Source organism: Tamandua tetradactyla, chromosome 13, assembly GCF_023851605.1.
Source record: "Tamandua tetradactyla isolate mTamTet1 chromosome 13, mTamTet1.pri, whole genome shotgun sequence".
Lineage (NCBI taxonomy): Eukaryota > Metazoa > Chordata > Mammalia > Pilosa > Myrmecophagidae > Tamandua > Tamandua tetradactyla.
Genome location: NC_135339.1, coordinates 22,877,424 through 22,903,438, shown reverse-complemented (window position 1 = coordinate 22,903,438; position 26,015 = coordinate 22,877,424). Strand labels below are relative to the sequence as shown.

Genomic DNA, 26,015 nt, shown 5'->3' with positions numbered 1-26,015 from the left:
ATTTCTAGGGTAAGTCTGAATTTCTAGCAAGTTCCCAAGTGATATTGACTCTTGCTCCCAGGGTCACATTTTAGAACTACTGACCTCGAGTATAAACTCCTGAGGCCAGGGATGATCTTCCTGTTCGCTAAAGCATATTCAATGCTTAATACAGTTTTCAGCACAGACTACATGTGCAATGAATTTTTTCAACAAATTAACTTCTTTGTGCCTCAGAATAATTAATATCTACTGTCAACAATATGAGATCAAGGACTTTGTTTTGTTCATTACTATATTTCCAGCACCCAGAACATAACATGGCATACAACACTACTCACAAAATAGTTGTTAATAGTTGTCCTCAGTATTAAATGAGGTCATATATAAGAAAAAAAAATCCCATAAGTCTTAGGTACAATTATTGGAATTCTTTAGATCAGGTAATAATAATTACTGGAAGGACTGTAGCCTTTCCAATAGACTAGGGGCACTCTGAGAGCAGAGATCCTATCTTCTGGTTCTGGCAAATCTCTGCACCTAAAGGAAGAGGCTGTATGAAAATGGTTAATTGAGAACAGCCAATCTTTGCTGAGTGCTTACTATGGTGCCAGACAGCCTACGTGACTTGTCAAATTCAATCTTCTCAACCCACTATAAGATTGGACATCAATAGTTCCATTTTTAAGATTGTGCTGGTTTGAAATGATGTATGTACCCTAGAAAAGCCATGTTTTAATCCTAATCCCATTTTGTAAAGGCAGCCGTTTCTTTTAATCCCTATTCAGTATTGTATGTCTGAAACTGTAATTGGATCATTTCCCTGGAGATGTGATTTAATTAAGAGTGGTGGTTAAACTGGATTAGGTGACGACATGTCTCCACCCATTTGGGTGGGTCTTGATTATCAGTTTCTGAAGTCCTATAAAAGAGAGAACATTTCGGAGAATGATAGAGATTCTGAGAAAGCAGAGAACAACATAGCCATGAGAAGCAAAGAGTCCACAGGCCAGCGACCTTTGGAGATGAAGAAGGAAAACGCCTCCTGGGGAGCTTCTTGAAACAGGAAGCCAGGAGAGAAAGCTAGCAGATGACGCCCTGTTCGCCATGTGCCCTTCCAGCTGAGAGAGAAACTCTGACTGTGTTTGCCATGTGCCCTTCCACTTGAGAGAGAAACCCTGAACTTTATTGACCTTCTTGAACCAAGGTATCTTTCTCTGGATGCCTTAAATTGAACATTTCTATAAACTTGCTTTAACTGGGACATTTTCTCGGCCTTAGAACTGTTAACTACTATTTAATTCCCCTTTTTAAAAGCCACTCTGTTTCTGGTATATTGCATTCCAGCAGCTAGCAAACTAGAAGAAAGATGAAGGCAACTGAGGCACAAAGAGATTAAGTGCCAAAAACAGCGAAATACTGAGCCAGAATTCTCACCCATAAGCCCTTTGCTAACTGTGATTATTAAAAATTACAGAATCCCATGGACAAGCAGAGTTAGTGCCCTTTACTACCATAAATACATTCAGCAAAAAAACACCAGTGAGAACAACCTCAAAGGTGGAAATCAGTGAGGTCAGAGGCCAGCAGGAAGTCACCATAGGACTCAAGATCAGAGGTCACTATCTTCCCCATTTGGAGAATTTCTGATATTCTCCCAAGCAGTGGGGACAACCAGATCAATAGGCCGAGCACTCAATCTTGGGGTTTGTTCCTATGAAACTCATCCCTGCAAAGGACAGGCTAAACCTACTTAAAATTAGGCCTAAGATGGGTAGGCCACAGTGGGTCAGCAGGCAGAGTTCTCACCTGCCATGCTGGAGATCCTGGTTCAATTCCCAATGCCTGCCCAGGCAAAAAAAAAAAAAAAAAAAAAAAACCCCAAAAATTATGCCTAAGAGTCACCCCCAGAGAACCTCTTTGGTTGCTTAGATGTGGCCTCTCTCTCAGCCAACATGGAAAGCAAATTCACTGCCCAACCCCTCTCTATGTGGGACATTGACTCTGAGGGGTGTAACCTCCCTGGCAACGTGGAACAGAAATCCTAGAATGAGCTGGGACTCAGCATCAACTGATTCAGAAAGCCTTCTTGACCGAAAGGGGGAAGAGAGAAATGCAAGATAAAGTCTCAGCAGCTGACAGATTTCAAACAGAGTCGAGAGGTTATCCTGATGCATTATATAGATACCCCCTTTTTAGATTAAGGTATATTAGGCTAGAGGGAAGTCCCTGAAACTGTAGAGCTGTGTTCCAGTAGCCATGTTTCTTGAAAATGATTGTATAATGATATAGCTTTCACAATGTAACTGTGTGATTGTGAAAACCTTGTGTCTGATGCTTCTTTTATCTACCTTATGGACAGATGAGTAAAACATGTATTAAAAATAAATAATAAGGGAAACAAATATTAAAATTTTAAAAATATATATTGGATAGATGGAAATACTAGTGGTCAATGAGAGAGAGGGGTAAGGGGTATGTGGCATGTATGAATTTTTCTTTTTATTTCTTTTTCTGGAGTGATGTAAATGTTCTAATGATCAAGGAAATGTTCTAAGAAATGATGAATATGCAATTATGTGATGATATTGAGAATTACTGATTATATATGTAGAACGGAATGATATGTTAATGTTTTTGTTTGTTCTTAATTTTTTTAATTAATAAATTTTAAAAAAGATCATGGTAATGAATATACAACCATGTGATGATACTGTGAACCACTGATTGTGCACCATGTATGTAATGTTCGTATGTTAAGAATGTATGTGCTTGTAGTTGTGGTATCAATAAAAAATTTTTTTAAAGTTTGTGTTTGCATGTTTCATTAATTTAAAAAAAAGATCAGAGGGCACTAATAGGTCATTGGCAGATTGAGGGGGCGTCACTAAAGACACTCTGACCCAACCTTCTCAAAGCGTATCTCAGTCGTTGGGGTTATAAAATGACTAAGTCATGTGAAGCCAGGAAAAAAAAAAAAAAGGCGGAAATGCATAAGAATCCATGGAGCCTCCCAGCGGATGGCCATGAGTGATGGAAGTTGCGCATGCCTAGCATCCGGGTTCCTGAGAGCGTGCCTAGTGTAGACGTGGCAGTGGAGCAGCCCGGCCCACGAACGTGGGGGCTGGACTTCCGGGAGCGACGCTACGGCCCCCTCGGAACCGGAAGTGAAGCTTGGGAGCCTTGACGTTAGGAACGAAGTCGAACCTGGATCTGGAGCCGGGTAAGGAGTGGCATCGGGAGGTTGGTGGGTAGGAAAGCAGAGGAGAGGTCGGGGTATCACTGGCCACATCAGGGTCCAGTGTGAGAAGGAAGGGAGGAGTCCGGAGGCGGGGCTCGGGGAGAGACCCTTATCTCACGCATCTACAATCCAGGGTCAGCCGTAGACCCTCCCTTCTTCTCCCGCCCAGATTTCGACTCCAGCTTCCTACCCCGAGCCTGTTGAAGGGCTCAAGACGCTCGGTTCCCAAGTTTAAAGGACCAGCGCCCTCTTCGTCTCCCTCGTTCTTGATGCCTGGCCCTCCCAGCCTCCACTGCTCGTCTGCTTCCAGAGTTCTAGGAAGCTTGCCCCGCCCCCTTGAGTTGTCATCCTCGACTGTCTTCAGAATGGAGTGAGACTTGAGCCTGATTCCAAGCGCTTGGGTGTGTTTGAGGGGATTATTTCTTGGAGAAAAAGCTCCTTTGTTGTTTCCCTCTAGGACTTTAAGGGACATAAATGAGAGGGGACTATGTGTTTAGTTTAGTGTCACTGATCTGTGCAAGGTTTAGGATTTCGAACCGTTCCTGAGATGGCTTTCAGTTTAAAGAGCTCTAGTCCGGTAGCAGCTCAGCTTTTCTATAGTCAAGATGGCCCTTTCTAGCAAAAGGGAGAGTACCCATTGTTACACTGCATCAACTGTGAGCTCTTCTGCTTTCTGGACCCCTTCCGTCTTTAAGATAGTTGGGTTGGTGAGGCTGATTAAAGTAGATGTCATCAGACAATACTCTTCTTGGAAGGACCCTAGAAAGGCCTTCTAATTCATTCTTCTCACCTGACAAGATTGTAGTAATTTTGGCAGTGGCCTATATTCATTAAAATCATATAAGGAGAGCAGAACAGAAGAATTGAAGTACATTGGGGTTTGGAACACTCACAGACTCTCTGTTTGAAGCATAAGATGAGTGACCTTTTACATCAAGTCTAACTTCGCCACTGATTCTTGAGCTGTTTCCTTAGGTTATTGTGAAGTTTTTGTGCCTGGTCTATAATCATCTGTAATCTGGTACCTTAACCAGAGTTTTCAGGTATCTTTTACAGTTAGGGATTTTGATGCTTCAGTTCTAAGGTCGATATACCCTTTTGGTGGGAAGACTGGGGATGGAGTAGCATTTTGATTATTCAGGTTAATCAAAGCATGTCATTTCTCTCACAGTTACTCAAAAATTTGCCTTTTGAGGAAGAGGGAACTTCATTGATCTGTTTTAGTCTCGGTGATTAAAAAACACTAGTACACTTTAGGGTACTCAGAGTTTGTTGAATGAATAGATGTGGGAGCATTGTTTAATTTACCTTGTAATATCACAGTAGTTCTTCAGCCCCAGGACTCTTTGTGTGACTAGATGCTAGAAGTCATATCACTGGGGAATGAAAACTGTTGCTCCATTCCAGGGGGCTTCTCTGAAGTTGAAATTTATAACCCCTTGGCATTGACAAAGCATGTGGTTCAGAGAAACAAAATCCTTTCTTTCTCTGAGGAGGTAAACTGGGTACTCGCTGGGACAGAAAATTACTAGATCCTGTTATTGTGTAGAAATGATTAGGCTAATCATTCTCTGATAAAGTCAATCCCTTTTACTCCTACTTCCTACCCCAAATATTTGCTTTATCTTTAGGAAGTTGGTTTTGACTAATTTCTCTCTTCTTTCTCATCTGATAGGTGAGACCAAGTTGGGGATGCTCTCATAATGAACGTCAACCAGTCAGCTCCACCTGTGCTGCCATATGGGCAGCCCCAGCCTGTCTACCCAGGGTATCATCAGTCCAGCTATGGTGGGCAGCCAGAGTCCACTGTCCCTCCCATTCCCTATGGAGCCTACAATGGCCCAGTACCAGGCTATCAGCCAACACCTCCCCCAGGTATATGTTTACAAGTTTTCTTTGAGCCATGGAGAGGAATCAGAAGAGTTTTAGTTTGGGTTGTATTGCCTAGCTAAGTTGCCTGGAGAATTATGGTGACTGGGACTGAGGAATATAAATCTGGCTCTCTTCACTGGGAGCACTGTGGGTAGCTGCCCTTCCCTGTTTTTACTATAGGATGACTGTTTCTGGTTCAGCCTTAAGGCATCTAGTGGCAACACATCTTCCAGGTTCAGTGGCAGTTCATTACCTGTTGATATCGTGCTAAAGTATACCTAGCTGTATTGTTCAGAGCTTGCTGGAAGGAGTGTGGTCACAGCTCCTCTAGAGCCTATGACTGGCACTTAATATTTCCCATTGTCCTAAAGTCTTCCTGAAATCACTTATTTCTCATGTATATTGAGAATGCCTCTAATTGGACAGATGGTTTTATCTGTAAATGATTCTGGGACACATAGATCTAATTCATGGATGAAAGGTATAGTTATATTTGTGCCTTAGTTTTGATGCCTCTCATACCTTTCTGATGATACCATTCTTCTTTGCTTGAGTTTCCTCTGCTTAGATGTTCTGTACTATCAGGGCAATGGAAGAAGACTAATCTAATGCTGCCTTAGGGTCAATGTTTGGTTATTATGTTACTTTTTCAGGGAAGGGCAGCTCTACAGATTGTTGGGAGGGGCTTTTTGGAGAGTAGTTAACAGTAGATCTTTGGTTAGGCTGCCTCAGAATATAGGGTATACCAAACTTTATGCTTTTTTTTAAGAGTATAAATTACATAAAGACATAAGGGAAAAAGAGGGCACCAAGGAGGCAAAGGTAGGATTTGGGAAATAAATGAAGTATTACCATTTTTAATTAAGATTTGGAAAATATGAATTGGAAAGATTAGGAGAGATTAGGTTTCAGGTCTGTAGATGAGCCTACCCTGGGTTGGGACTTTGACAGGACAAAGTCCACAGTTCTCCAAAGTCTTGGCTTATCAAGATGGAATTTGGTATTGCCACAGGAGGAAAACATATCTGGTTTTAGTCATGGCTTGTGAGCAAGTTCAGATTAATCATGTTTTTCTAGGCAGGTTTTGTAGTGTCTAATTTCTGCTGAAGACAGAAAAAAAATTATTTTTGAACAGGGGTCGGCAGCATTTCAAGAGTGATGTGTGAAGTTACTAATTGTTTTCTTCATAAGTAGCTTTGATGGTAGCTCTGATGAGTAGAAAGGTTGAACTAGAACTTTTGTGACGTCAGAGGTACCAGCATTAATAGGAGGACAAATCAACTGCACTAAATGAACTCTTGGACAGAAACAAGGTCTTCAGCTTCTGGGGAATACTTCCTGAGCTCTGTGCTTTTGGGAGCTTTCACACTTAGAAGTAGGTGAAAAAAATATAGATGAAAAAGAAGAGGAAGGTGATAGAAGAGTCTTCCCAAGAGGCGCCTTTCTTTACAATCTAGTTCAGTATATTAGTTGGTTATCTTCTATGCTACTTTTCTCATATATGCTTCGTGTTTCTGAATTCTGGAGTATGGTCTTTTCCATAAAAGACTTGACTTTTTGTCTAGGGTAACATCATTGACTGTGCTGGATGGAGTTGGAGAGGATGATGATCACAGGAAGGCCTTACATTCTTGTGGCTGTGTCTACAGCTTCACCCCAAGTATAGCTGTCTAGGAGGGTAAAGACTCTGTCTAGGCATCCATGTTCAGAATGTTGCTGTAGCTAGAGTTGCATGTTGGTGATGTCATTTTCACTGCAAAGCTGTGGTATTGGGCCAATGAAGGTCTGAGTTTATTGGTCCTTGCTTTGCATTCCTGGCTTAGGGTGGAAGAAAAAAAATTATTTCACAATTACTTAGTTTCTGTCCTTTACCCTTAGGTGTGTCAAGAGCCCCACCTTCCTCAGGGGCACCTCCTGCCTCAACAGCACAGGCTTCTTGTGACCAGACTGCATATGGCCAGTTTGGCCAAGGAGATATACAGAATGGGCCGAGCTCTACTGTTCAAATGCAGAGGTATGTACTTGGGTCAACCTAAAAATCAATCTGATGAAGCTGGTAGGGTTAGAAATGCATGAGGATCTGTTTCCTTTTCTGCTTTTTCATCTATATTTCCCTTAAATCCCTTTCTCTCTTCCTTCCACTCTTTGTCGTTTGTTGTCTTTTTCTTTCTAGGTTACAAGTGCTGGTGATAGCCAGCTCTGTGAATTATTGATCTATCTCTGTACTTGGGTTCTTTTGCATGTTCTTCCTCTTTTTTTGAACTTGAGTTTTTTTTTTTCTTGATTAGACATACATTTTGAATGAATTTCTGATTCCTGTTGAGCCTATCCTCAGGGATAGGAAGAGGGAACTTTAGGATTATTTGTGTTTGTCTCTTCTGACCTCCCCCTTTCCTTTAGATGAGGTTTAGTAGGACCATATGGTTAACTTTGGTCAAGACCAGTTATGAAAGGAAAGCTATCTAAAGGAAAACACTTTTATTGGGGTTCCAGAATATGTATTTTCAACATTGAATATAAGTGTGGAGAAGGAGCCTAGGAAGTTCACCTTATCCTTGTGTGTTAGTCCAAATAAGTCCTGAAACCTAGAGGGCCCAGCCTCTCCAGAACATCAGATGGTTCCATCTCCCTACCCCATATTAGTGACAGACCCTTCCAATAGGAAAAAATTAGCATGGCCATAGCCCAAACACCCTTAAAGAGAGGGATGGAAAGATCAAAGTTAATGGTGGAGTTTTATAGTGAAGATAGGATTGAACAAATGAATATGAATGCTGAAACATTAAATTGATATCTCTTTTCATCTCCAATACCTTAGAGCAGCTAGAATTAAAAACTTAAAATTGTGGAATTGTAACCCACGTCAAACTCTGAAATGTGTTCTACAACTAATTGTGATGCTGTGCTTTGAAATATATTGCTTCTTTGTATATATGTTATTTTTCACAAAGAAGGAAAAAAAGTCATTTATTTTTTTATCTATTTTTTTTTCTTTTTTTATAGTTTTTTTAATTAATTAAAAAAAGAATTAACAAAACAATTAGAAATCATTCAAAAAGTCATTTATGATGATAAAAAAATATTTAAGCCTTCTAGGCTCCTATATTCTGGAGCAGCTAGAAGGAAAAATCTGAGGATCGTATGGTAGCCCATGACAAACTCTGGGATCTGCCCTGTAACTACTTTTTGAAGAGTGCTTTGAAAAGTATTGCTTTTTTATTTCTTTGCTTGGTGTATATATACGTTATAATATGCAATAAAAAAGTTCAAAAAAAAAATCCTCTCTGAAGTGATATTTGAGATATCAGTTAAGTGATGAAGCAAGCCATGCAAAGATTTGGGGAAGAATGTCTTAGGTAGACGGAACAGTAAGTGCAGAGGCCCCGAGGCAGACACTAGTTTGGTGGATGTTAGGAAGAACAAGAATGCCATTATGGCTAAAGCAGAGTGGAGAACAGAGGAGATAAGGTAGAAACAAGGACAAGGACTTTATAAGAAATTAAATTTGATTTTAGTAGCAGTGAGAAACCATTGGAGAATTTTAAACTAGGGAGTACAGGTCGTCTTTATCTGTCTGCCTATTTAATCATCAGTCAATCTTTGGACCTTTTATATCATTGTAATATAAAATACATACCCCCCCCCCAAATGCACATAAAACAAATGTATGGCTTGCTGAATTAGTTTAAAACAAACACCTCTGTAACTACAACCCAGATCAAGAAACAGTATTCTGCCACTCACCTCAGAAGTCCCTTTCATGTGTCCCAATTAAATCACGTTTGCTTTCCCCCATAAGTAACCATTAGCCTCACTTTTAGAGTCGTCACTTCTTTTATATTGATTGTACACTTAGGATGGATTATATGGTGTATGAATAAAACTTAAAAAGAAAGTAGTTTATACAGAAATGTACCTCCCTAGATACTATGGTTTACTTTTGCCTGTTGAAAACAAGCTTGATGTGTTTTTTTAATGCAATTTTATTAAATGTCCTTCCCTAGATACTATAGTTTTGCCTTAAAAACAATCAAACTTGATGTGTCTTTTAATGGAATTCTGTTGAGATATATTATATATTCATATACCATATAATCATCCAAATTGAACAGTTAGTACTTCACAGTATCATCATATAGCTATGCATTCATCATCACAATTGATTTTTGAGCTTCTACATTACTCCAAAAAATAAAATAAAATAAGAATAAAAGTAAAAAAGAATACCCAAAACATCCCATACTTTCCCTCGCCCCACATTGTTTATTTCTTTTTTGTCTTTTTTTTTTCTTACTCCTCTATCCATATGCTGGATAAAGGGAGTGTCAGCCGCAAGGTTTGTACAATCACAGTCACCTTAAAAGCTCTATGTCACTCATTTTCAAGAATCAAGGCTATTGGGTTACAGTTCAACAGTTTCAGGTATTTCCCTGTAGCACTCCAATACACCAAAAACTAAAAAGAAATATCTACATACTGCATAAGAATAACCTCCACAATGACTTCTTGACTCTATTTGAAATCTCTCAGCTACTGAAAGTTTATTTTGTTTCACTTCTTTTCCCCCTTCTGGTCAAGAAGTCTTTCTCAATCCCATGATGCCAGGGCCAGGCTCATTCCCAGGAGCCATGTCCCACATTGCCAGGGGATTTTAGACACCTGGGAGTCATAACCTATATAGGGGCAAGGGCAGTGAGCTCACGTGTGGAACTGGCTTAGAGAGAGGTTACTTGATGTGTCTTTTAGGTTTTTGTTTTTTTTTTTTGGCACGGGCAGACACTGGGAATCAAATCTGGGTCTCTAGCATGGCAGGCAAGAATTCTGCCTCCTAAGCCATCGTGGCTCACCCTTGATGTGTCTTTTAAGTCCATAGGTTCCCCTCTTTTTTTAGAAACTCTTTATCAGTTCAAAAAGCCCATTCAGTTGACCTGAAGAGTTTCCCATGATCTGGATTTTTCTGGTTGCCTATTCATGTTACAGTTCAACATATTCCTTTTTGCTCTTTCCTGCAAATTAGCAGCCAGATCCAGAGACTGGATCAGATTTAGCTTTGAACCCTTTGGCAAGACTGTGGGTAGTGTAGAACAAGACAACCGGAAGCATATAATGTTTTGTTTTCTCTCTTTTTGTGATGCAGCAGTCATGGATGTTTAATGCCTATATATAGTAATTCATTGAGTTTACGAAATGATGATATTCTAATTCTTTTCTTTTTCATTTATTAATTTTAATACCATTGTGAAGAGACGTTTCTCACCATCTGTTATTTGGTTACCAGTTGTGCAGTTCATATAGGAAAGAAACAATAAATGTTTGATTCTTTACTTTTATTTACCAGTTTTGAAGGGAATGAATTGGTCCCCTGTCTTCCACTAAAGGTGACCGATTCTTCTTTTTAATGTCATTTTGAATATATGGATTTAAACATATTTGATGGTGTTTTAGTTTCCTAGCTGCTAAAACAAATACATACAATGGATTGGCTTAAACAACAGGAATTTATTTAGTTCATGATTTTGAGGCTGGGAGAAGTCCAAAATTGAGATTTCAGCAAGATGATGTTTCTCCCTAAAGACTGTGGCATTTTGTGACTAGATGCTGGCAATCCTTGATCCTTGGCTTTTCTGTCACATGAAAGGCACATCGTACAACTTCTCTTCTCCTTTGACTTCCAGCTTCTGGTTGTTCCCCATGGCTTCTCTCTCTGTGTCTGACTTTCACTCTGAATAAAAAGGACTCCTGTAATCCAGATTGAGGTTCAGCCTGATTCAGTTGGGCCACAACGTAGCAGGAATAAGGTCTTAAGAGGTCTTATTTACAATGGGTCCATACCCCTTAAAATGTGGACCAAGGCCAAGAGTATGTCCAAACTGGGGCACACAATTCAATCTACCACAGATGGGTTTCAATCAACTGCAATTATTTTCATTATTGAAGTTCAAAGAGTCCTCTTTTTGACAAAGGGAGCTTCTTCAAGTTGGTTGCTGAGTCTTTTTGACATGATCCTAGTAGTCTTTAGATATGAGGGGAGGTTCCAGGCTCATCCTACACATTTTATGCCCCAGAACAGAAATTTGCCATTTCTCTAAGAAGTCCTTTATTTTTTTTTAGTGAGAAATGGCATGTCAAGTCTTTAATCTGGGTGCTAGGAATGTCCCTTGTTTCTGGATTGGTTACTTTTTCTAGAGCTGTTTCAATGGACAGAGTTAAGAAATATACATACATACATTTCTAATACTATGACTATTAGTTTATATTGGTACATCCAATTTAAATTGAAGACTATGGAATCTACTTAAACTCTTCTTTATTGCATCTGTGTCTCTTCCACACCAAGAATCTTGATCCTCAAGGAAATGGGGATGATAGAATTAGAATAGTGAATATACCATAATTTCTTATTTACTATAGCCCTTATTACCCACAACAGTCTCAGTACAACAATATTATGATTATCAGCAATGTGCTAATACTGAAAACATTTTAAAATGTACTATGCATATTTTCCACCCATTCTCTCATAATTAAAAAATATTTTAAGAAAGAGATCACTTTGGTGCATTCAAGAGTAGAATTAGGGATTCCTGTTCGAAGGCTATTACAGTGGCTCAGTTAAGTGATGATCAGGGCTTGACTCAGGATTGTGTGGTAGAGGTGAGAAATAGATTAGTATCATGGTCAGGTTCATGTGTCAACTTGGCCAAGTGGTGGTACCTGTTTGTCTGGTTGGGCAAGTGCTGGCCTGTCTGTTGCGATGAGGACATTTCACAGAATTAAATCATGATCACATCAACTGCATCCACAGCTGATTTCATTTGTAATCAGTCAAGGGGCATGTCTTCTGCAATGAGTGATGCTTAATCTAATCACTAGAAGCCTTTTAAGGAGGATTCAGAGGAGACAGACTCTCTCTTCCTGCTTTGGCCAGCGAGCCTCTCCTGCGGAGTTCATCCAGACCCTCCATTGGAATTGTCAGCTTCACAGCCTCCCCTGTGGATTTTGGACTCTGCATTCCCACGGTTACGTGAGACACTTTTATAAAAATTTTATATTTGCGAGTATTTTCTGTTGATTCTGTTTCTCTGGAGAACAATTAGGAATACATTTTAAAGGTAGAGTAAGTAGGATTGAATATGAATTAAGAGATATGGAGTAGGTCACTGTTTCTCTGAGGAGAAAATAGTCGGTAGAGGAGAAGTCCAGGTTAGAGGGGATTTGGGAGACACTTGATTGCCTTCTCCTAGCAAAGCTGAGGTACAGAAATGCAGAGCAATAAAACCTTTAACCTGGAGAAGCAAAACCATACTCCGAGAAAGCATCATCAACATCACCACGCGCAACACCACCCACAGCAACAACAGCACAGCCACCACCACCACCAATACCTGCAAATGGGCAACAGGCCAGCAGCCAAAATGAAGGCTTAACTATTGATCTGAAGAATTTTAGGAAACCAGGAGAGAAGACCTTTACCCAACATAGCCATCTCTTAGTGGCCAATCTTCTCCTGACATCACTGAGGAGGAAATGAGGAAACTATTTGAAAAATATGGGAAAACAGGCAAGGTCTTCATTCATAAGGATAAAGGCTCTGGCTTTCTCTATCTGGAAACATGAACCCTAGCGGAGATTACCAAAGTGGAGCTGGACAACATGCCACTCCATGAAAAGCAGCTATGTGTGCACTTTGCCTGCTAGAGTACATCCCTTACAGTCAGAAACCTTCCTCAGTATGTGTCCAACAAACTGCTGGAGGAGGTCTTTTCTGTGTTTGGTAGGGTGGAGGGGGCTGTAGTCATTGTGGATGATCAAGGAAGGCCTTCAGGAAAGGCATTGTTGAGTTCTCAGGGAAGCTGGCTGCTCGGAAAGCCCTGGACAGATGCAGTTAAGGCTCCTTCCTGCTTACCACATTTCCTCGACCTGTGACTTTGGAGCCCATGGACCAGTTAGATGATGAAGAGGGACTTCCAGAGAAGCTGGTTATAAAGAATCAGCAATTTCACAAGGAGTGAGAATAGCCACCCAGATTTGCACAGTCTGGCTCTTTTGAGTATGAGTATGCCATGTGTTGGAAGGCACTCATTGAGATGGAGAAGCAGCAGCAGGACCAAGTGGACCACAACATCAAGGAAGCTCGTGAGAAGCTAGAAGTGGAGACAGAGGCTGTTCGCCATGAGCACCAGGTCATGCTAATGAGGTCGATTTGATGAGGCACCAAGAAGAACTTCAGAGGATAGAGTTGCTGCACAACCAAGAGGTGCAAAAACAAAAGCAACTGGAGCTCAGGCAGGAGGAAGAACGCAGATGCTGTGAAGAAGAAAAGGAGAAGGCAGCAGGAAGAAATGATGTGGTGACAGCAGAAAGGATTCAAGGGAACTTTCCCTGATGAGAGAGAGCAGGAGATACGGATGGGCCAAATGGCTATGGGAGGTGCTAAACAACATAGGCATAAACAACAGAGGTGCCATGCCCCCTTCTCCTGTGCCAGCTTGTATGCCAGCTCCTCTAGTTCAGCCACTATGATGCCAGATGGAACCTTGGGATTGACCCCACCAACAACTGAACGCTTTGGCCAAGCTACTACAGTTGAAGGAATTGGGGCAGTTGGTGAAACCCCACCTGTATTCAACCATGCAGTTCCTGGAGCTGAATTTGCTCCAAACAAATGTTGCAGATACTAATAAAGTTGCAGTGTCTAGTTTCCCAGACCCTTAAAAGAAGGACCCTTTTTGGACTAGCCAGAATTCTTCCCTGGAAGAGTGTTAAGGGATTCCTCCCAATAGTGAGGTTTTCCCTTTCTGTACTACGCTAGGGAGACCTAGGGCAAGGGAGGGAGGGTGGTATTTAACAAATCAGTTCAGTGTTGTGTATTATTTAACAAATCAGTTCTGTGCAGTGCATTCCTGAAGTCTCAGATGTTACTGATATTGAGGGCCTGGGGGAACCATGGCAAAAATGGATCCACTTAGAGCCCTATTAATCTTGATCATTCTATTTTTGTCCATCGTGTTCTGTTTGCTTTTTTATCTTTATACTTCCTGCCCCCCAACCTGAGACACTGCCACATATACCACAAAAACCAAATGTTACCCAGTGACTTTAGCCCCATTGCTCAACTTTCTCCCAAGTCAGAATTCAGGCAAATGTCCACAGAGATCACAGACAACATACGGTTCTGTTATATCCCATATATTACCCCTTCATGTGCTAAAGAAGTTTTCTCATAGATTTTCACTTTAGTATATCTTTAAAAAGATCTTGTGTTAACTTGCATCCATCTTTTTCTTGGGTGAGGACTGCCCAGGAGTGGCACTTTTTGTGTCTATGATGTTGCTGTTCATAGCTTTTCTTGATAGGCTTAGTACAGTCTTGGAAACCGGGTTGCTGTATGCTGAAGGTCTGACAGTAGCTCTTAGCCTTACCTGTCTTAGTGTGCTGGTTTGAAATGGTGTATGGACCCTAGAAAAGCCATGTTTTAATCCTAATCCCATTTTGTAAAGGCAGCCATTTCTACTAATCCCTATTCAGCATTGTATGTTCGAAACTGTAATTAGATCATCTCCCTGGAGATGTGATGTAATCAAGAGTGGTTGTTAAGCTGGTTTAGGTAATGACATGTCTCCACCCATTCGGGTGGGTCTTGATTAGTTTCTGAAGTCCTATGAAAGAGGAAACATTTTGGAGAATGAGAGATTCGGAGAGAGCAGAGCAGAACAACATAGCCACGAGAAGTAGAGTCCACCAGCCAGTGATCTTTGGAGATGAAGAAGGAAAATGTCTCCCGGAGAGCTTCATGATACAAGAAGCCAGGAGAAGAAGCTAGCAGATGATGCTGTGTTCGCCATGTGCCCTTCCAGATGAGAGAGGAACCCTGACCGTGTTCATCATGTGCTCTTCCGCTTGAGAAAGAAACCCTGAACTTCATCGGCCTTCTTGAACCAAGGTTGTCTTTCCCTGGATACTTTAGATTGGATATTTTATTAGACTTGTTTTAATCGGGACATTTTCTTGGCCTCAGAACTGTAAACTAGCAACTCATTAAATTCCCCTTTTTAAAAGCCATTCTGTTTCTGGTATATTGCATTCCAGCAGCTAGCAAACTAGAACACTTAGGTAGTTATGCTTGCATTTTTTATTGTGTACCATGCTTGATTTGTCTCTGATACCTTAAATTTGGAGTTTTTCTGAGAAATGGAGCAGTAATATAGCATCAACTTATTAAGCTACATATTAAGCCTTTAAAAAAAAAAGAGAGATGGAATTATTATGGAGGTCTCTTAGCATCTTGGCTTAAGTATCTAGATAAATAGTGTAATTTGCTGAGATGAGGAATACTTAAGAAGGAGCAAAATTTGGGGGTGAAATGCAGGGTTTATTTTGGACATTATAGGTGTTAGGTATTACTTCTCCAAGTAGAGATGTTGAATAGGCAGTTGCAAATACAAATCTGAAGCTCAGGGATGATATCAGGACCAGAGATATGAATATGGGAGTCCTCAGTCTTGGAATATTATTTAAAGCCATGGGACTGAATGAAATCAATTAGAGAGTGAATATTAAGAGTAAAGAATAGAATTGAGAACTGAGCCTTAGAGCTTAGAAAGAGGAGGAACCATCAAAAGATGATGAGAGGGTGGTGCGATGGTGACTCAGTGGCAGAATTCTCACCTGCCATGCTAGAGACCTGGGTTCGTTTCCCAGTGCCTGCCCATGCAAAAAAAAAGACTATGAGAGGGGGTACAAGGGTAGTTCAGTGGTGAAATTTTTACTTGTCATGTGGGAGACCCGATTTGATTTGTGGCCTATTTCCCAAATAAACGAACAAAAATTCAACAAATCGTGCTGCAGTTAAGGGGATACTCACATGGGAAAAGAATGAAATGTGACCTCTGCCATACAGCATACAAAAAAAAAAGACTGTGAGAAAATGCAGCAGTGAGGTAGGAGATAAGCCAGGAAGGTGTGGCATCCTTAAATCAGGTGAAGACAGTATTTTGAGAAGGCAAGAGAATAATCAGCTGTGTCATTTGCTGCTGAAGTCAGGTAAGATGAAGACTGAGAATTGATCATTGGATTTGGCAAGGTTGACATCATTGATAAATGCAGATTCAGTTGAGAAATAAAGACAACTGCCTTGTGGGGTAGGCAGTATATTAATATAACCTGAAAACCCTTTGGTTACAAGCATCTAGAAAGGAGAGGGAAACAAAATTTTTATAAATGAACAGTCACACTTAAAGAAAGTGAAATCCTCACGTGCCAGAGACCAAGAGGGGACTGAAATCAGAGTGGTGAGTTGTCACTGGCTGCCTATGGGGCGACAGGTTATCATCTTGATAACCCAGAGGCTTAATTTAAGCAGGTACTGGGGATGGGAGACAAGCCCTTGGGCTCTCTTTTTTTTTTTTTTTTTTTTAAAGGAAAGACAGAGAGAAGGAAGGAAGGATAGAAGGAAGGAAGGAAGGAAGAAAGGGAAACATTTTTTAAACATTTTCTTGTTTTATTGTATTCTGTTTCTCCGTTTTTGTTACATGGGCTGGGGCCGGGAATCGAACCGAGGTCCTCCGGCATAGCAGGCAAGCACTTTGCCCGCTGAGCCACCGCGGCCCGCCCCCCTTGGGCTCTCTTGAGATGAGGTTTGGAACTGAGATCTTGTTTATGACATCCAAACCTGGACTCCACCATCAGCTAGTAGGAATAGTAGGAAAAAAATTTACCCATTGGTATTGGAGGACAATAAGGAGTCTTTTGTTCTCTGATTGGCTGTAAGTGGAAAAAAAAAAAGGGATTGGGACTGCAGAGGGACACAAGAGATCAGTTTGAGGTGTTTCATGAAAATGTTTTAAAATTGGGCTCAAGTGATGGTTGAATCATTGAATTGTACACTTAAGTGGAGTGAATTTTATGGTATAGAAATTTTTTTATCTTGATGACACTCTTTAAAATATTTTGATGTTAGGTGGTGTTTTAGTTTCCTAGGCTGCTCAAAGCAGATACCATGAAATGGGTTGCTTTGTACAGTGGGAATTATTCGTTCATGGTTTTGAGGCTGAGAAAGTCCAGATCAAGGCGTCATTCCCCAAAACTGGCATTCTGGGGTTGGCTTCTGATGATACTTAGTCCTTAGTTTGTCACATGGCAAGGCACATGACCATATCTCTATTCTCTTTTGGGTTCTGTTGAATTTCAGCTTCTGGGTCCTTCCTGTGGCTTTTTATCTGTGTTTGAATTTTATTCCACTTATGAAGGACTCCAATAATAGGATTATCACTCATGCTGATTGAGGTGGGTCATACCTTAACTGAAGTGGCCTCGTCAAAAGGTCCTACTTACAGTGTGTTTGTGTTTGGAGGTACATATAGCTTCACACCACCACCGGTGGAGGTGTTGTTGAGGTAACCTCCAGAAGTAAATGCAAAACAACCACACTCCCTCAACCTAGGCCCTAAGGGAGTCTCACAGGAAAAAATATTATTAGTCAGTAGAAACTATTAGAGGACAGAGATAGTGGAATAGTAGCTTGAAAACATAAAGGGAAAATCATTGGCAACCTAAAATTATGTACCTAGCTAAGAGAGAGCGCAAATAAAGACATTGTTAGACAAAGATAGAGAGTTTACCACATACATACTCTAGTTGGAAAAAAAGCTAAGAGATAGACTTAGGGAAAATGAACTCAGAAACAAGGATTTTAAAAGAGAAATAGGAATTAAAGAAGTAAAGACAAAGACAGGGTATAGACCATTGCTTTTGTAATGTTTGGTTAAAAGGGGTAGCAGAAGCATGAGGGGATGTGTGGTTTAAGGATGATTTTATTTGATTGGTGATTTTTTTAGATGTTTGTATGCTGATGAGAATGATCAGAGAAAGGGACACTGAATGGAAAGACATTGCAGAATGGAAAAGGATATTTACATATAAAATAGGCATAAACCCATAAAATAGTATTGAGAATATATAAAGAACTCCTACTGATCAATAAGAAAAAGATAACCCAGTTGAAAAAATAATGGAGAAAAGCTAGATTAGGCATTTCACAAAAGAGAAAAGATATAAAGGGCCAAAGAACATGTTAAAAAGTTGTTCAACCTCATAAGTAATCAAAAAAGTACAAATTAAAAACCATAACCGTTCCTGGTGTCTGCCCATGCAAAACAAAAAATCATAATCAGCAGCATGTCTGGCCTCCTAGCCCTGCATAGCCCTTGTACCTTCCCATTGCTGCTTTTGCTCCTGCTCGGCCCTAGTTCAGTCCTCACCAACTTCTTCCATCTGCCTTTTAATTCCCACAAGTGCCTCCACCAAAGAGATCCATAAGGACTTGCTGGTGTCAGGCATGTACAAGAAGCCCAGCCAGTCTGGGGGGCACAAGTGGCCTTTGTACCCACCTTAAGATCATACATTCTGCTGACTGTATATATATATTTTATATATATACAAAAAATATATATATATATATGTTTGTTTGGTTTTTTTAATTGCAATGGTTAATTTTACATGTCACCTTGGCTGGATTATGGTATCCAGTTGTTGCATCAAACACCATTGGCCTGCTCGTCACTGAGGAGGTATTTCACAGGTAGGATAGCATCTATAATCAGCTAAATTTTTAAATTATTTTTTATTGATATATATCCACATAACATAATAATCAAAATTGTGCTATCTGGTTCATAATAACATCATATAGCTGTGCATTTATCATCACAATCGACTTTTTTATGAAAAATAGCATACAAAAAAGCAATACATTTCAAAGCACATTGCAACAGTTAGTTGTAGAATGGATTTCAGAGTTTGATATGGCTTACAGTTCCACAATTTTAGGTTTTTACTTCTTGCTACTCTAAGATACTGGAGATTGAAAGAAATATCAATATAATGATTCAGCAGTCATACTCATTTGTTAAACCCTACCTTCTCTGTATAACTCCACCATCAGCTTTCATCGTTTTCTACTCTTTAGGGGTATTTGGACTATGCCCATCCTAACGTTTTCATATTTGAAGGGGCTGTCGATAATATGGGATAGGGGGATGGAACTTGTTGATGTTCTGGAGAGTCTAGCCCCTCTGCTTTTCAGGACTTATCTGATCCACGATGCTGACCATATTTTGTACTCTAAGGGGAGAGTTTCCTTTACCACTGAAGTTTATGACTTGTTTGAAGCATGTTTTGAGAGCACAGGAACAGGGCAGATGTGATCCTGGTGATCCTAGACATAAAGCATGGAATGGAGATGAAAGATTACAAGGAGATTGTAAAAGTTGAGAAGCTCAAACCTTTAGAAGTAGAATGGCGAAGCCTAGAAGACCTTTCAGAATCAGTCATTAATGATTTTGCCTACATGAAGAAGCAAGAGGAGGAGATGTGTGATCACCAGTGAGTCAGTAAACCCTCGGGTCCTGTACTTCAGCATCTCAGTGTTTTGCCTCATTGGACTAGCTACCTGGCAGGTCCAAGATGTTGAATGAATGTTGAGCTGCATTCCTCTCCCACCTGGGAGGGAAATGGCTGGCCTAAGGCACCCTTCCAACAGTATCATCAGGCACCTTACAGCTCTCTTGCCAAAACTGATTTCTTTTGGGGTGGAGGAATCTAGTCCCAACAAGCCAATGAAGGGCTTCTTTTTAACTTCGTAGGATTCAGACTATTATTAGGGCCACCTATGACCAAAAAAATAGGGGCTACCTAGCTGGTGACAAAACCAGCATTTGTACTGGGTTTCCTCATGTGATTTGTTTGAGCCATTTTTTCTTTTCTTCTTTCATTTATTAACCAACTTGGGCTTCCATTTTCATTCTTTTACCAAAATTTGTATGACCATCTTGAACTTGTTACATTCTGATGGCCTTCTTTGGATTTTCTTGTGAAAACACCCTTAACTTTCTCTGATCCTTTGCTGAAATGTTTAGGTACATTCTGGTGATATACTTTTGTAATTGTACACACCTAAGAGGGTGAAAGGTGTGACATCTCATAGAAGTGAGCTTTGAACTGTAGATAGTGCTTTAAAAATACTTCATTTTGTCTAGAGAATTAAAATATTTGTGCTAAAAAAAAACCATAAGAAGACTCTCCTGTATATCATCAGATTGACAAAATTTAATAATCTGACAGTACTAAATATTACAAGGATATAGAGTAACGGGAACCCTTATATACTGGTGGTAGGATGAAATTAGTACAGTTACTTTGAAAAAACAGTTTTCCATTATCAATTAAAATTAAAGATGTACATACCCTATGAACCAGTAATTCCACTCTTAAATAGATGCCTTAGAAAAACTCACATATATGTACACAAATTAAATGTATGTGTTCATAGCAATGTGTAGTAACCAAAACTTAGAAAAAACCAAATAACCATTTACATTAAAATGCTTAAGTAAATTGCGGTATATTTATACTCTGGAATAACATTTAGTAGTGGAAGGGAATGGGCTATAGTCCACACAGTATAGATGAATTTCATAAACATTTGGCTGAAGAAAAGCAAATCACAGAATATATACAATATAGTTAAAAGATTAAAAAGGCGTTCTTTCTCACTTTAGTTTTTACTTTTATTCTTACTTTTATTTTTGGAGTAATGAAAATGTCCAAAAATCCATCGTGATGATGAATGCACAGCTATATGATGATACTGTAAACCACTGATAGTACAATTTAGATGACATATTTTGTGAATAAATAGTATCTCAATAAAATTGGATTGAAAAAATGTTTTAAAAGGTTAGAAAACCAACAAAACTGATGCTGGATGATGGTAAAACTATCATCCATATTTCCTAATGGAAATTAGGAAAGTAGTTACCTCTGGGAAAGAGTTCTGATTGCCGATAGGCACATAAAGGGCCTTTGGGGTGTTGGCATGTTCTATTCCTTACCTTAGTTTATGGTTACATGGATGTTTGCATCATTATTATTCATCTGTACATATATGTTTTATATATATATATTTTTTCTATTTGCTGTATTTCACAATAAAAAGTAAAGTACATTAGACTAGAAATCAGGTCTGAGCTCTAGTTCTAGTTTGATCTGTCACTTAAGCTCCTAGAGTCTTAGTTTCCTATCTGCTCTGTTTCCTTCTAAATAAAGTTTCAAAAGTTAGTTTTTAAGTTGAAAAGCTGTGAACAGATAGGGTGGTAGTTTATTGTTACTAGGGCATGTGACCGAATGACATTGCATAGTTGATAGTATTATCCATCTGAATTGAACGGCACAATGGAATATAGTTATTCTAACAATGATTTATTGACCATCTGCCATGGGGCTGCCAGTATGTTTGATGCTTGGAAAGACAAAAAATGCAAAGTCCAGCAAAGAGCTTAGGGAGATAAGGTTCACTAGCATAGGGCTAAAAAAATGTTAATTGAATGAGTGAGTAAAAAAGTGTTAAACTTCAGGACTAATAGAAGTTGAGGCAAATAGAACAAAGTTCTCTTATTTTTGGTGGAGGTAAAATAAGGCAGGAATGAAAAATCAGAAATTTTAGTGTAGTATAGCCTACTGTAATGAAAAACTTGGCTAATCTTGAAAACTCAGAAAGATCTTGTTGTGCATAATGTCCTATGTTAATTTTCTGTAGTAATATCACCATAAGACATCATTGCATTTGTGTGTGGTTGATATGCAATGATACTGGAATGATTTATATTGAAATGTGAACCTGATATCACTAGAGTGTCTAATATAGCTAGCTATTCAAATAATGAGGCTTTGTCAGAGAGATTCACCTATAGGCTACCTGCTTTATGACCTATTTTTCTTGTCCTTTTCTGCTATAGTTAGATAATATAGCCTTTCAGATTAATACAGAATGCCAAACTCAGCTGAACTACTCCTCTGATCTTACACATTTCTCTAATAAATACTTTGATTTAAAAGTTGAACAAACTGCATTTGTTTCATCCCACATTTATTAAGTTCCTATTATGTTCATGTTTGTGTGCACCTTCCCTTTCAGCTCCTTCAGGGTTTTGGATTACATAATTGAGATGGATTTGTCAATAAAGGATTGAGGCAGTGGAGGCCATTTATCTAGCAGAGTAAATAGCATTTGACATGATGACACTTGCCATGTTTGTAGAGTGAACCTAGTAGAAAACAAGATTTTCCATGAATAATCATGGTGTCGATAATCAAGAATTTAATTATCTACAAATATACACAAGTAGGAAGCCATATCAGCGCCAAGATGGGAGTAAGATGATGCAAAACAATACAGCTTCTTGTATGATGTGGAGCTCCTGCCAACTTTCAAGGGTGCCCCAGCTGGGTTATAATAGTCACCTCTGCTTTCCTTCTCTTAACAGGCTCCCTGGATCTCAGCCATTTGGGTCAGCCCCATTGGCCCCTGTGGTCACCCAGCCATCTGTGCTTCAGCCCTATGGCCCTCTCCCGACAAGTGCACAGGTGACTGCTCACCTGGCAGGAATGCAGATCAGTGGTGCTGTGGCCCCAGCCCCTCCCGCTCCGGGGCTGGGCTATGGTGAGTAGCAGTGACTATGGAATGTTACTGTTCTCTTCTTTTCAGGGACATCAGGTTCAGGGGGTATACCTGAATCCCTTTGATTTTCTGTGCCTCTGAGCCCCAGAAGATGGGATAGATAAAGTTGCCCTTCTTGCACGGAAGGGAAAATGCTTTATTGAACAAAGAGGCAGAATGACTAGGGTTCTGACTCTCTCTCTTATACTTCTTAGGCTCACCACCATCACTGGCCTCAGCCTCAGGAAGTTTCCCTAACTCTGGTCTGTATGGCTCCTATCCTCGGGGCCAGGCCCCACCCCTTAGCCTGGCTCAGAGTCATCCTGGAGCTCAGCCTCCCCAGCGATCTGTCCCATCACAGGCCACCAGCTTCACACCCACAGTTCCAGGGGGTCCTCGGATGCCTTCAATGACTGGTCCACTCCTGCCTGGACAGGGTTTTGGGGGGCCTCCTGTGAGCCAGCCCAACCATTTGTCCTCACCTCCTCCTCAAACTCTGCCCCCTGGCACCCAGATGACTGGGCCCCCAGGACCACCACCACCTATGCACTCCTCCCAGCCAGGCTATCAACTGCAACAAAATGGTGAGTCTTTCCCAAGGTTAGTCTGGCTAGGAGCCAAAGGTGTTGACTGTTCAGGTGTTTTTGTTTTGTTTGTTTGTTTTCTTTGCTTTTTTGGATTTATTGCTAAGTGATAAATTAGATGGACAGCTTAAGGGTATTATTACTCCTTTCTAGTAGTTCAGATACTTTGGTCTTTCTCTGAAATAGTTTTACCATTCATTATTGCACTTATTAATTCTACATTTATAGGAATCTAGTCATTATATTCTAAGGCAGTAAGAGAAGAGAGGCAGTTTTGAGTTCGTCAACCTTATGCCCTTGTCTCATAGGTTCCTTTGGACCAACCCAGGGCCCTCAGCCCAATTATAGAAGTCCCTACCCTGGAGCATCCACTTTTGGCAGCCAACCAGGACCTCCTCAACCACTGCCTCCTAAGCGCTTAGATCCTGATGCCATCCCAAGCCCTGTAAGTAGATACTTATATGGTTCTGGGGAAAGGATTTGTGCCTGCTAGATAAATGGGTCAACCTAGAAAGGATGTTTACCTAGCATTTTCTCATTATTTTCCCTTGCCATTCCTCTTAAAGGCATAGAGCCTAGATGTAATTTTTGACTCTTTGAACTTGAGGCTCCAGAAATCTTTTGAGGGCTGTTTCACTCCATAGCTGGGCAGGGAAGGATTACCAAGAGTAATCACCAGTGTTAGTGGAGCTCTTGGCTGGGTGCTACATTCTGTGGCCCTAGTGGGCATGTTATTGTAACTCTGCCCTTCTATGGAGTAGTAGCTGGAACTAGGTCTTGTTTCCCTTACACTTAGGAGAAAAGTATTCTTCCTAATATGTAGAGCAGGTGGGAATTCTCCCATATTAGTTGTTCAGAGAAGGAAAGCCTCAGTGGTTTCTCTCTGCCCCTACTTGGAAGGAAGCCCCCAGTTCTCTTGTTTGCTGGGCTCCTGCTATGTGGATGGAGAAATGATCTAGAGATGTGTTTAAAATAACAGTGGGAAAGCTGCTTCTCCAAGATAGGGTGAATCTTACCCTTGGAGTGATCTGAACCCTCCAGCCCTTCTTTTCATAATTGGAATAGAGGTTGGGGCTGTATTCCCAAGTTGGGGGCTACTTTATAGTTCTGTCTATAACATTTGCTATGTCAGTTACCTTACCATACTTAGCCATTGTCATATTCCATTCTGTTCTCTTCCCTCTTCCTTTGGGGAGTTACCATGGTGAGGGAACCTGCTGGCTAAGGAGAATCCAGGAGGTTTAAGCATTCTCCTCCTTCCCTTCCTCTTCCTTCAGTGAGGAGGAGAACCTGGTCATATGTGAGGGGAGGCGTCTTGCAGCATGAGGATAATATTTGGGGTGGGAGATTTGGGCTTTTGGAGGGAACATTCCTCTTCTTTCTCCATAAAGTTTCTCCCATTCAGCCCCTCCCTCTATAATCACTGCTTGCCTCCTGTTTGCTCCCTTTCCTTATCTTTCTACATCATAGTCTCAGCCATTAAACCTCTTTGTTAGGCCAGAAAAACTTGTAGTTTCAGATCTAGAGGGGGCCTGATTTCAGCAGTATGAGCTGAGCTCCAGCCGTTGTGTCTAACTCATCAGGGTTGAGAGAAGTAACATCTGCTTCTTGTTCTTTTGTCTCCCTCCCTGTATTCCCCTGCTGCCTTTATTATTAAAACACTAAAAGCAACTCAATGAGCTGCCTCCTCAGCAGAAAACCAGGCACAGAATAGACCCTGATGCCATTCCTAGTCCAGTAAGTGCAGGGGTTGGGCATGTGTGTATGTGTCATCCTTGTGTTAGTACCATCCATGCATGCCTGTGACCTCATTTTCACCTCATCTGCCATGCCCATACCTCTCCATTTTCTTCCCTTAGACCTTCTAGAACCTTTCTTTTTCAAGCTAGAAGGATATGCATGCCTCGAGTCACCACAAAATGAGGAGATAGCAAGGTGATAGAAGGTCAAGGGTGGGGGCTGGATAGCATATTAAACTTCGGTTTTGGTCCTGCTGACTCTCCAGGACAGAATAGGACAGAATCAAGCAACAGATCTTTCTACTTTGGGTTTGATTTGTCCGCACCCTGTTGTGGAGAGACATTTGGGTAGGTGGCTACTAATATACAGGCTCATGGTATTCCAAACTGGGCATTTCTTATAAGGGAAGGAACTGCTGGTTTGGAAAAGTGTGAGCCATTTTCTCATGGGTAGAGTCTGTTTGACTTTGATATATTTCTAAGCTTCAGTCCTTTCTGCTATGGGAAATGGAGTCTAATTCTCCCTTTACTTTCTCTGGTTTTACCAAATCCCTCTTGAAGTAACTGACTAAAGGTTGGCAGCTTGCAAGTGGTCTAATTACCAGCTTTGCAAATTCTTTTTTTCTTCACTGGGTTTGTCAAATCTGTCAGTATGTGGGGGACTGAGGATTGATCTTCCCCCCCATATAGACACACTGATGCTTACCTAAATGTCAGGCAGCATCTGTTTTCTCACCTTACCTGATCATTTCTGGGTTTTTTAATCCTCTTCTCAACCTGTTCCTTGTATTTTCACTGAATGTAGAATCATTCCAGGTAGATTCATTTTTTTATGGTTACTGTTGTTTGTTTTCCTGCTCTTAGAATGTGTCTTAGGGAGAGGTGGGGAAAGACTTGCTGGGGATGGGATATGAAATCTGATCATGTGTGAAAGTTTGTGATTAAAGCTGCTCGCCTTCCTGGAGTAGAAGGAATAAAAGGGCACTCACCATCTTTTGGGGGTTATTGGCAATGCATAAAGCCGCCTATTTTCAGTGTTGCCTGCCCAGCATTTTGCTGCTGACTCTAGAGTAAAGGATTGGCATTGTAGCTTTTTTATGATCTCG

At 40.5% G+C, this 26,015-nt stretch overlaps 1 protein-coding gene and 1 pseudogene across 3 annotated transcripts in view; both read left to right on the top strand.

The window, feature by feature from the left end:
* The first annotated feature begins 3,079 nt into the window (after nt 1-3,079).
* Nucleotides 3,080-26,015, top strand: part of SEC24C (SEC24 homolog C, COPII component) — a 30,782-nt gene continuing 7,846 nt past the window's right edge. For 2 of the 3 annotated variants that reach the window (XM_077124900.1, XM_077124899.1), the window contains exons 1-6: nt 3,080-3,202; nt 4,896-5,095; nt 6,971-7,106; nt 22,414-22,589; nt 22,802-23,170; nt 23,479-23,615. In XM_077124900.1, the coding sequence (XP_076981015.1) occupies nt 4,924-5,095; nt 6,971-7,106; nt 22,414-22,589; nt 22,802-23,170; nt 23,479-23,615 (990 nt within the window). In that variant the 5' untranslated portion in view covers nt 3,080-3,202; nt 4,896-4,923. The remainder of the gene's footprint in view (nt 3,203-4,895; nt 5,096-6,970; nt 7,107-22,413; nt 22,590-22,801; nt 23,171-23,478; nt 23,616-26,015) is intronic. The other variant, XM_077124901.1, reaches the window with a different exon arrangement.
* Nucleotides 9,106-13,846, top strand: LOC143653704 (non-POU domain-containing octamer-binding protein pseudogene; annotated as a pseudogene).